Source organism: Scyliorhinus torazame, chromosome 3 (genome assembly GCF_047496885.1).
Source record: "Scyliorhinus torazame isolate Kashiwa2021f chromosome 3, sScyTor2.1, whole genome shotgun sequence".
NCBI classification, from domain to species: domain Eukaryota; kingdom Metazoa; phylum Chordata; class Chondrichthyes; order Carcharhiniformes; family Scyliorhinidae; genus Scyliorhinus; species Scyliorhinus torazame.
The window spans coordinates 42,089,213-42,101,815 of NC_092709.1; the positions used below are offsets into that span (position 1 = coordinate 42,089,213).

At 45.9% G+C, this 12,603-nt stretch overlaps 1 protein-coding gene across 1 annotated transcript in view; it reads left to right on the forward strand.

Annotated features, from left to right (window-relative positions):
* Positions 1-12,603, forward strand: part of slc7a11 (solute carrier family 7 member 11) — a 258,680-nt gene that overhangs the window by 49,693 nt on the left and 196,384 nt on the right. The window contains exon 2 of the mRNA XM_072495573.1: positions 9,590-9,716. Coding sequence (XP_072351674.1) covers positions 9,590-9,716 — 127 coding nt within the window. The remainder of the gene's footprint in view (positions 1-9,589; positions 9,717-12,603) is intronic.

Sequence of the window (12,603 nt, forward strand, 5' to 3'; positions counted from 1 at the left end):
GCGAATTACACATATGTATTTATCCCAAGGACCTCAACCGCAATATTATGAAAGAACACTATCTCATTCCAAAGCGCGAAGAACTCACCTGCGAGATGGCTCACGCCAAATTTTTCACCAAGCTAGATGCATCCAAGGGGTTCTGGCAGATCCAACTCGACGCATCCAGTCGGAAGCTCTGCACCTTTAACACCCCATTTGGCCGGTACTGCTACAACCGGATGCCATTTGGCATCATCTCTGCATCGGAAATGTTCCACAGAATAATGGCGCAGATGATGGAAGGTATCGAAGGGGTTCGCGTATAAGTGGACGACATAATCGTCTGGTCTACCACCCCGCAGGAGCACATTGATCGCCTCCAACGCATCTTCCGATGAATCCATGAGCATGGCCTCCACCTCAACAGGGTCAAATGCTCCTTTGGTCAAACAGAACTTAAATTCCTCGGAGACCACATTTCACAGTTTGGCGTGCAGCTGGATGCTGACAAGGTATCTGCCATTAAGGCCATGAAGACACCGGAGGACAAGAAGGCGGTCCTCCGCTTCCTGGGCATGGTTAATTTCCTGGGGAAATTCATCCCTAACCTCGCCTCCCACACCATGGCTCTCAGGAACCTGGTCAAGAAGACGACCGAGTTCCAATGGCTCCCCGCCCACGAACAAGAATAGCGGGAACTCAGGGCGAAGCTGACCAAGGCCCTGGTGTTGGGATTTTTCGATCCGGCCAAAGAAACAAAGATCTCCACGGATGCCAGTCAGTCTGGCATTGGAGCAGTGCTCCTTCAACGTGACAACGCCTCCTCATGGGCTCCTGTCACATACGCGTCACGTGCAATTACGCCCACCGAACAGCGCTATGCGCAAATTGAAAAAGAGTGCCTGGGCCTTCTTACCGGAGTCGTCAAATTCCATGACTATGTCTATGGACTCCCAAAGTTCACAGTCGAGATAGACCACAGGCCACTGGTCAATATCATTCAAAAAGACCTTAACGACATGACGCCGTGCCTGCAGCGCATTCTCCTTAAACTCAGGCGGTACGACTTCAAACTCGTCGACACCCCGGGTAAGGAGCTTATCATCACCGATGCACTCTCCCGATCTGTCACCACACCCTGCGACCCAGCGGGCTTCGTGTGCCAAATTGATGTTCAGGTGGCAGTCGCCGCATCCAATCTGCCCACCACGGACGAACGACTCATCCATATTCGTCGTGAGACGGCCAAGGATCCCCTGCTCCAATGTGTCATGCGCCACCTGACAGACGGGTGGCTCAAGGGCCAATGCCCTCAATTCTATAACATTGAAGATGACCTGGCGGTGGCAGATGGAATTCTACTAAAGCTGGACAGGATTGTCATTCCGCACAGCATGCGGAACCTCGTCCTTGAGCAGCTCCATGAGGGCCACCTGGGAGTGGAGAAATGCCGGCAACGGGCCAGTGAGGCAGTATACTGGCCTGGAATCAACGAGGACATTGCCAATGCCGTTCTTAACTGCCCAACATGCTAGCGTTTCCAGCCTGCTCAGCCAAGAGAGACTTTGCAACCCCATGAGTTGGTCATGTCTCCCTGGACCAAAGTGGGCATCAACCTGTTCCATGTACTCGTCCTCATAATGAACTATTTCTCAAACTATCCGGAGGTAGTTAGACTACACAACCTCACCTCAACTGCGGTCATTCAGGCGTGCAAGGAAACCTTCGCTCGCCATGGCATCCTGCTCACGGTCATGTCCGACAATGGCCCGTGTTTTGCCAGTCAGGAGTGGTCCAATTTGCCAAACGATACAATTTCACACATGTCACGTTCAGTCCCCATTGCCCCCAATCCAATGGCAAAGCTGAAAAGGGGGTGCACATTGTCCAATGACTCCTGTGCAAGGCGGCCGATGTAGGGTCCGATTTTTACCTCGCCCTGCTTGCTTACAGATCAGCTCCATTGTCTACCGGCCTGTCACCGGCTCAGTTGTTGATGAATCGCACGCTGCGGATGATGGTGCCGGCCATTCATGTCCCGGACTTGGACAACCTTCCGGTCCTTCGTCGAATGCAGTTGTCTCGGGCCCAACACAAATCGGCGTACAACGCCCGCACCACGGATCTCCCTGCTCTGGCTCCTGATGACAAGGTCCGTGTCCAACATCCCGATGGTGGTTGGTCCGCCACCGCTGTGGTGCTCAGACAAGTGGCCCCCAGGCCATTTTTGGTTTGTCTACAAGACGGCTCTCTTCTTCGCCGAAATAGGCGGGCACTACGACTCCTTCCCCGCTCGCCACCAGATCATCATGTCCTGCCTCGCCGTCACGACGAACCCATCACGGACTTTGCAGATCTCCCTTTCGCTCTGCCACCCTCTGAGTCTGACACAGTCCTGCCCATTCCAGAACAGGCGGCCCCTGACCCACCCTTGAGGCGGTCAACCAGAATTCGTCGTCCACCTCAGAGACTGAATTTATGAACTGCCTGAATTCATGGACTCTTTGAACTCATGAACTGATTGTTTCGTTACCCTGTTTGATTAACTCACTGGTTTGTACATACTGTTGTTCAAGTTATATTTTGTGTTACATTCTGTCCATCTGCACTAGACACATTCCAATGTAATTATCTTAGAGTTTCTGTACATAGTCCTGTAAATATGCTCGCATGTGCCACACATAGTTAGGAACGTTCGCATACTACATTATTTATTGCCACAAACACACTTTTTTTTAGAAAAGGGGGGATGTCATAATATACACATCAGTATATGATGGTGCAGAGACACACACTGACTGACACTGCAAGACCAATCAACACACACAACACAGCAGCCAATCACCAGTTAGGGCACGGTCACTATAAAGACAGAGGGCTCTAGTTTTCCCGCTCATTTGGGATGCAGCCTCTGAGACAGACAGAGCCCGCAGTCAGTAGCACAAACATCCACCATATGCTAGCAGTTTGGCTGGTCAGGTTAGGCATAGGTCTTCAGTCAATCTAACATAGTGTCGACCCACAGTGCAAGTAAGTTTAACAGCTCTTAGTTAACTAAAATAGAGTTGTACTATTACAAGTGTTGGTAGCCTATCTATGTTACTGCTAAGGTATACACAGTCTCCACAGATCCAGGGTACCCAACACATCAAGAGTGTCAATATCTGTGGGCTAAGATAAATAAGAATGTTCATCCAAGAGCGACACAGTAGCACAGTGGTTAGCACTGTTGCTTCACAGCGCCAGGGGCTCGGGTTCGATTCCCGGCTTGAGTCACTGTCTGTGCAGAGTCTGCACATTCTCCCCGTGTCTGCGTGGGTTTCCTCCGGGTGCTCCGGTTTCCTCCCACAAGTCCCGAAAGACATGCTTGTTAGGTGAATTGGACGTTCTGAATTCTCCCTCAGTTGTGCAATTATCGATGAAGAAATTTGTTTCTGCTGTAGCTTTGTTTCTGTTTGAAATTTGTAAACCTGACTATTTTGTGTGTGTGTGTGTGTGTGTGTGGTGCTGGGGGGAGAATGACACAATCCTTCATTGGGTGAGGATATATGCAACACTGACAACTAAAGTTGCCAAATCATCAGACGAGGCAAAGAGGGGAGCCCAACAGTACGTCAAGCAAATTCTAAAACAGCAAGAAAACGGCATGCATGCTGAATTACCAATACTCTCTGCATTTCCAGCAACGGCGATGCTGCTGTTAGGTTAAATGAGCAATCCGTCTGCACTGACCCTTCCTTGCTTTCTGGTGATCTAACCGTTGAGGAATGGGTGAAACACGTTCCCAAGAGTCCGTCTCTGGTTTCCCATTCATCCTTCTTCTTGTCCATTTCTCTCGCTTCACCTTCTCCCTTCTTCCGAAACAACCGCAAAATTATGTCAGCTGCCAACTGGGGAAAGAGCTGTTACATTCCACACCTCCCGCCAACCATGATGTTGGGCCAAAGCACAGCCCGTGAGTGTACTGGTGGAACAAAAACACTGCCCTTTGACCTTCCAAATCCTTACTTGACACCAGTTCATTAACTTTAATGGGATCCCAGGAATATGGTTGGCAAAGGGAAGTGTTAAAGTGAAGCTTTCCAAATCATTCACTTCTTTCTCCGGTCTTGTCATCAAACCAATGGCTAACCATTGCCTCTTTCCGACTTTTACAAATCTCCGCTACAAGTCTCATTTAAAATTGGAAATCCTATGTCTTCTGATGCCCGCAATTTTGAAATAATCACGCTTCTAGGTTCAAAATGCTGGAGCTACAGCTTTCCATAGGACCACTGGATTGATACATTATTGCTCAGCACTTGGCTGTAATGCTGCAATAAATGTGGCAACCTGGATGCAACATTCGCATAACAATTAGTTCTAACTCTTTCCGAATAATATAACAATGTAACAGGAAACAACTCCATCTAAATGTAACAGAAACAGAAAATGAAAATGCTTGACAACAGCATCTGTGGAGAGAGAGAAGGGAGCGAGTGTTTCCAGTCTGGTTGACACTTTGTCAAAGCTTTCTAAACGTAAACTTTTTAAGACTTTCATTTCAAGCTAGCAAAGCAGTTCAGTGTTCAGAGAAGGCTGGTGAAGTTATTTTTCTTCACTTAATCTCCTTTCCTCTATTCCACATTGTTTCTACGCACAGACCCATGAGTCCCAGTTGGTCACTGGTATGGTTACAGAGTGGGTTTAAGCAGGCCTTTCGATTGTGCCTGGGGAAGGAGGAATTAGAGTCGGCAACTGTAATTAAATGTATTCCTGGTGGTTTCATCCCATGCTTCAACCATTATTCGGCCAAAATACCCATCCTTGTGACGTACTGCCTTCCGATGTCTGTTGGAAAACAAAAAGACACATGAACCAGTTGTATGATGCTTGACTGTGTAGGCCAAACAGCTGTCGCACCCCCCCCCCCCCCCCCGCCCCACACACACACACACACTCCCCTTGTCATTTTCAATACTTTAAAAACTGGTAAAGAGATATGTTCAAAGAAAATGTGAAAAAAAAATCCTTATTTTAATTTCCCAATGATTCTTCCTTCAGGATTGTTCTGAAGATTGATCTTCAAATCCTGGAGACACAGGCCAGTCCTGGAATGTTGGCAACCCTAGCGGGGCCATAAAGCATTTTCCATCCTATTCTCCGCCAATGTCCACGCGCGCACGTACTTTTTCACCAGCAGTTGTTACGTTACAATTGAAAGTGGCGAAACTCTGTCTGATTTTTCCCACTACCTCGCCCTGGACACCGAGGTCAATTGTCAACCCAATGCCACCAACATTTCAACTGAAATCAGATAACCCATCATATTCAGGGCATTGAACTTTAAACCTTTGTAGTTTGGCATGCTTAGTGGCACAACACAAGTCCATTCAACTACTTATGACACCCGTATAAACATAGGAACATACAAAATAGAAGCAGGAGGAGGCCATTTGGCCCTTCGAATCTGCTCTACCATTCATTATGATCATGGCTGATCATCAAATTCAATACCCTGATCCTGCCTTCCGCCCATATCCTTTGGTCCCTTTAGCCCCAAGAGCTATATCCAATTCCTCCTTGAAATTACATAGAACATACAGTGCAGAAGGAGGCCATTCGACCCATCAAGTCTGCACCGACTCACTTAAGCCCTCACTTCCACCCTATCCCGGTAACCCAATAACCCCATCTAACCATTTTGCTCTCTAAGGGCAATTTATCACAGCCAATCCACCTAACCTGCATGTTTTTAGTCTGTGGGGGGAAACCGGAGCACCTGGAGGAAACCCATGCAGACACGGGGAGAACGTGCAGACTCCGCACAGACAGTGACCCAGCAGGGAATTGAACCTGGGAACCTGGCGCTGTGAAGCCACAGTGCTATCCACTTGTGCTCCCATGCTGCCCTTCCACAGATTAACCACTCTCTGGATGAAGACATTTTTCTTCACTTCAGTCCTAACAGGTTTACCCCTTATCCTCAAACTATGACCCCTATTTCGGGTCTCCTCCACCATCACGAACATTCTTCATGAATCTACCCTGTTGGAGTTTTATAAGTTTCTATAAGATCCGCTTTCACTCTTCTGAACTCCAATGGATATAATCCTAACCAATTTAGTCTTTCCTCATATGACAGTCCCGCCATCCCAAGAATCAGTCTGGTAAATCTTCGCTGCACTCCTTCCATAGCAAGAACATCCTTCCTCAGATAAGGAACTAAAACTGCACGCAATACTCTAGGTGTGGTCTCACTAAGGCCCTATACAATTGCAGTAAAACATCACTGTTCCTATATTCAATCCTCTTGCTATGAAGGCCAACACACCATTTGCCTTCTTTACTGCCTACTGTACCCGCGGGCTTACTTTCAACGACTGGTACACAAAGACACCAAGGTCTCGCGAAGTATTCACCTCTCTCAATTCACACCAGATCAAATAATAATCTGCCTTATATTTTTATTACTAAAATGGATAACCTCACATATATCCACATTATACTGCATTTGCCATGCGTATGCCCACTCACTCAGCCTGTCCAAATCCCGCTGAAGCATTTCTGACACCTCCTCACAGCTCACCCTCCCACCCAATTTCGTATCATTTGCAAAATTGCAGATAATACTATTATAGGCCAGGGTTTAGAGAACTCCAAAGTGTATCATGGAGTTCACCTGACCCACAACTTTTAATAGATTGTGGTATGGGGAGCACACGGCCCACTCTACAGGTGTGGTAGAGCAGAAATGGAAAGTATTTTTTAAAGCAAAATAATGTTTATTCTATGAACTCAAGTTACCCTTTTTAAAACATACAGTGAACATCTTAGCAACCATTAATTCAAATACAACCCCCAAAGACTACAACACTAAGTAAACCTTTAAGCTTTCCTTTTTAACATCCATACGGCTTAAAAACAAAACCTTTATCAGAAGCACATCAGGTTAAAGTCACTACTGAAAACATTTATAATTCTGAATTCACCAAATGATCACGAGATAGCCTTTTGATGGCAGAGAGAACAGCAGTATACCTGCTTGGTCTGGCTTCAGCTCCAACACTGAAACCGAAACTAAAACACACCCTGCAGCAAACAGCCTAAAATGAAAGTAAAAAGCTGACAGGCAGCCCAGCTCCACCCTCTCTCTGACATCACTGCAGTAGTAAACACCCATTTCTTAAAGATACTCTCACTACAGATATTTATATACGTACCCATTTATAAAAACCCATTTCTTAAAGGTGCTCTCACAAGACAATACATTTAGTTCCCTCATCCAAATCATAAATATATAATACAAACAGTTGGGGTCCTGGCACAGATGCCTGGGGTACCCCACTAGTCGCAGTCTGCCAATCGTAAAAAGACCAATTTATTCCTGCTTCCTGTCTGCTAACCAGTTTTCTATCCATCTGAGATACTACCCTCAATCTCATGTGCTTTACCTTACATAGTAATCTGCTATGTGAGACCTTGTTGAAAGATTTCTATAAATGTAAATAAACCACACCCACCAGTTTTTCCTGGTCAACTCCATCACTGACATCTTCACAGAATTCCAGTAGATTTGTCAAACAATTTTTCCCTTTCGTAAATCCATGCTGACTTTGATTGTATCACTATCTTTCAAATGATGTGCTTTGAAATCCTTGATAATGATCCTCAAACTGTTTTTATATGGACCAAAGCATTGTACTATTTGACGTAAATGCCGGGTTGTGGTAGTATTCTTGCCCTTGAGTCTGTAGGTTGCGTGTCTCAACCCCAATCCGGTATTTAAGATCAGAATCTATGCTGACACTTCAAGTGCAACATTGACTGGGTGATATATTGTCAAAGGTGTTGTCTTCTGGATGACATATTAAACAGTTGCCTTATCACCCTGTTCAAATGAACGAAATAGATCCCCCCCCATGCCACATTTTCATCAGTAAAGCAGAGCCATCTCTGAACTTTCACGAGCTTCCATCCCTCAAAACCAGATGATCTGTTTGTACATCTCATTGCTATTGCCTTATTAGTCTATAAAATAATGACTACATTTAGAAAACAATGAATTGGTGGTGAAGTATTATGGACCATCCTGAGAATATGAAAGGCACTAGATAAATATATTTCTTATATGTCATGTATTTTACTACAGCTGAGCTGCAGTTTTTTGTCATTTAATCTGTTCTTATACATGTTGCTGCACACAGATCGATCCTGGTGTCAAGCAGAGGACAATAAGTGGTCAAAAGAAATCAATGGGCTTTCTTTCTTCTGGGGAGAAAACACAGAAATGTGAATGAGTGGCTTACATATTTCCTGGCAGGTGTTGCATTGCATTGCCTATAGTAAGCCTGACCATACAATGCCTACAATCTGCTGGGGATTCTTACATGAATGGCCGCAAATTGAATTTTAAGCTGTTTCCCACATTGGGAGACTGACTGAGCCCCTGTGAAATGCCATGGACAACAATGCTTAAAATCAGAAGGCCATGTGACCTGATAACGCAGAGTGTATCATTTTGTTGCTAACATGGAGCTATATGGAGCTAACTAGCCTTGTTCCTATAAAGCAATAAGTTCTGTTGCTTCGAACAGGCACTCTCAGGTCTGTGCTAAATAATTTCAGGGAGGCACATTCTGAAGTTGATTATGACGCACTGTTATGGGCCAGGGTTTAGAGAACCCCAAAGTGTATCATGGAGTTCCCCTGACCCACAACGTTTAATAGATTGTGGCATGGGGAGCACACGGCCCACTTTACAGGTGTGGTGCAGCAGAAATGGAAATGTATTTTTTGAAGCAAAACAATGTTCATTCTATGAACTCAAGTTAACCTTTTTAAAGCGTACAATGAACATCTTAGCAACCATCAATTCAAATACAACCCCCAAAGAATACAACACTAAGTAATCCTTAATAACTTCCCAAACTACATCCAGAAGACAGAAGAAATACCTTTCAACAGAAGCACATTAAGTTTACATTCACTACTGAGAACATTTATAATTCTGAATTCACCAAATGATCAAGTGATAGTCTTTTGATGCCAGAAAGAACAGCAGTACACCTGATTGGTCTGGCTTCAGCTTCAACACTGAAAATGAAAATAAAACACACCCTGCAGCCTGCTCAAAAATGAAAGTAAAAAGCTGACAGACAATCCAGCTCCACCCACTCTCTGACATCACTGCAGTAGTAAACACCCATTTCTTAAAGGTACTCTCACTGCAGATATTTATATACACACCCATTTATAAACACCCATTTCTTAAAGGTACTCTCACATGACAGCACTTGTTTGTCTCTGGATTGGTAGCAGCGAGCAAATTGTGATCCCACCCCATGCTGTTTTATCAACTCAATCGCAACCGTACCCCTGCCCACTGACAAGGTCAGTAAAACCAGTCGAAAATCACTGTTACTAGAGGCGGGGGGCCAGGGCGGGGGAGGGGGGGGGGCGGCATTGTTAGTTGCATTTGTTCCAAGGTTCTTTTGCTTCTGTAACAAAACTTTGAACTGAGCTGAGTACATACCAGATGTGACACTTTCAGCATTCACAGATCTGTACAGAACGATACTGTTGAGAAGTCGTTTATTTTTCCTCACTGTTCCTTTCTGTTTGTCAGGAGCACTCTCTTATGCTGAACTTGGGACAAGTATAAAGAAATCGGGTGCTCACTACACGTACATCCTGGAAGCCTTTGGTCCACTGCCGGCTTTCGTTCGAGTCTGGGTAGAGCTGATTGTCATACGGTGAGTAGGTTTCGAAAGCAAACAGGTGAAGTTACATCCTTGCCTCAGCTCACTCTGCTGTTGCAACCTACGCGCTTTTATAATGAAAGAGATCTGCATCTGTTGTCAAACCTTAATCCATGTGAAGTTTGCAGATTTCACGAACTCCACCTTTTTAAATGCTGCCCCTACCTTTCAGAAAAGGTGGCAGAGGCAACATGGAAGAGTGAAATGTTTTTGCATTTCTTTCAGGGTCCTTTGAATGTCTCGCAATATTTCGAACTGCATGTTATGCATTACTGATTATGGGAGAAGAACATTTTGAGCAGTAAATTTTACTGATATTAAAAATACTTTTTGGCTCAGATTTTCTGCAGGGTTACTGACGAGGGACCAGCAGAAACACTGGAATTTCAGAGTCTTTACTTTGTCAATGTTGTTCAATGTAATGTTCATCCAGTTTTAGAAATGTTCCAGCTCTTAAGCACTCGAAGGGTAGAATCCCGTATGCATTTTTAAAAATAATCGCAGGTAGGGTACCTATTCTCAGTCCCGATGGCAGTCAAAACACCTGCCTGATTTTGCCGTCTTCAAATAAACCCACAACTGGGCACTGTGGGTAGCCTCAGCAGTCCCTGATATCTTGCCGCCTGGAACACACTGGCTTCCTAACCCGATGTATGTCTGACTTTCACTCTGGTCCCTGCCTTCCACACCGGAAGGCCTGGGCCACTGCCATCCCAAGAAGGTTTACTTCTTCAGCTGCAATTACAAGAACCAAATGCTGGAGTTATAATCATAGAATCATCGTATTTACAGTGCAGAAGGAGGCCATTCGGCCCATTGAGCCTACACTAGCCCTTGGAAAGAGCACCCAACCCAAGCCCATGCCTCCACCCTATTGCCGTAATCCAGTAACCCCACCTAACTTTTTGGATACTAAGGGGCAATTTAGCATGGCCAATCCACCTAACCTGCATATCTTTGGCTTGTGGGAGGAAACTGGAGCACCCGGAGGAAACCCACGCAGACACGGGGGAAAAGTGCATACTCCACACAGACGGTTACCCGCGGCTGGAATTGAACCCGGGTCTCTGGAGCTGTGAGGCAGCAATGCAAACGCTGTGCCACCATGACGCCCCAGATCACTGGGTTTCTGCCCTTTCAATTATCACCTGTGTTTTAGCGGCTGGACTTTACAAGTTTTCTTTATCGCACTGGCATCAAAACTGTATAAACCATCAGGGGAAATTGGAACTCTAGAAAACTATGTACCAAGATTATTCACCGCTGATATTCCATAGCTCTGTCCTAGATAGTGTCTCAGCTTGTCAGTGCAGCAGTCACCAGGCACCTTCAAGCTCCCTACAGCAGTCTTTCTCCCCTCTCACGAGGCTTCTCAGACACAAGGGTACTGCTAATCAGTCTGAACCGGTCCACGTTTCCCTTATTGGCTCTTTAGCCACCTTCAGAGGCTTCAAGCTGCCTTGGGAACCTGCTGCTCCCAAGTCCTGAGCTTCTTCTGCCACTTTCTCTCTCGCCTTGCAGCATCTGGCTCTGCCCCCTCAGCTTGTTCGTTGCATTTCAAAGAAACTGCTCCCTGCGGGGTAGGTGCTGGCTGCCTGTCCTGCTTGGTGCTCCCCCCCACCATCACCACTTGCTTTGGAGGCCCCAGGATTCTCGGGGGTTTCGTGGATAGAGGGAAAGGATCAGATTTTGACCACTGCTTGAGTCAGCTGCCCCTCCCCCACCACCTAAAGGAGGGATCTCTGAAGAATATGACGCTGTGAAATCCTCCTGCAGTTCCGCTGCACCAGGGAGGGCCTGTGGATGTTTGCAGGAAAGCCAAACAGGTTTTAATCTTTTTAGAGCAGCTCAGAATTCGAATTAGGGCCATCAATTGCCTGAAGTTCTGGAATGCTAAGCTCATGGGAGGCATGGAGGCACAGTGGTTAGCACTGCTGCCTCACAGCGCCAGGGACCCGAGTTCAATACCGGCCTTGGATTTCTGTTGGTGTAGAGTTTGCACTTTCTCCCATGTCTGTGTGGGTTTCCTCCGTGTTCTCCGGTTTCCTCCCACAGTCAAGATGTGCAGGTTAGGTGGATTGGCCATGCTAAATTATCCTTTAGTGTCCAAGGAGTGAAGGCTAGGTTAAGGGGTTATCGGGATAGGATGGGAAGTGGGCTTGGGTGGAGTGTTGTTTCAGAGGGTTAGGGCTTACACATTGCGCTGAATGGCCTCCTTCTGCACTGGAGGGAATCTATGATAACTGCTGGCCCAAGACACCTGCAATTGCCCATGATTTTCCTGCCTATACCATTGGTGCTTGACCTCTGTAAGCTAGTCCCAGGGTGTTCCTGGACCTCTTGGCTCTCTTTGGGTAGGAAATACAGATTATCCCTCTGCTGGAAAAGAGCTGCACAATCCTGGTGTGTTTCCTCAGTGTAGTAGCAGGGTTGTGGGGGGGCTGTGGTTTCAGCATTCATGGTTATTTAGGCCTTCATATAAATTAATTGTACCCCTGGGGCTTCTGTCCTGGCCTCCTTTGTGAATTGGTGACAATGCATGAAATAGTCCTCTGCTGATGTGAGGACTGTGTCCTGTGTCATTAAATTTAAGTGTACTTGGGCACAGCAAACCCTGAGCTGCCCGATTCTTCTTGCATTCCTTTTTTTATCTCTTCAACAATCTCAATTATTAGGGAATTTCCATTGCGAAATCTCTTGAAGTCACGAATGAAACTGGACACAAAGTAGCAGAACAATTACCACGATGGCTTCTGAGAACCATAGCTGCCAGCAGGGAGGAAACAAACAAAAATGTTTTTTTAAATGGGAAAATCTATTCATTGAATCTATGTTTTATGGGTTTTAAATTAATTTTAGTATGCAGTTGGATCTCCTAGCA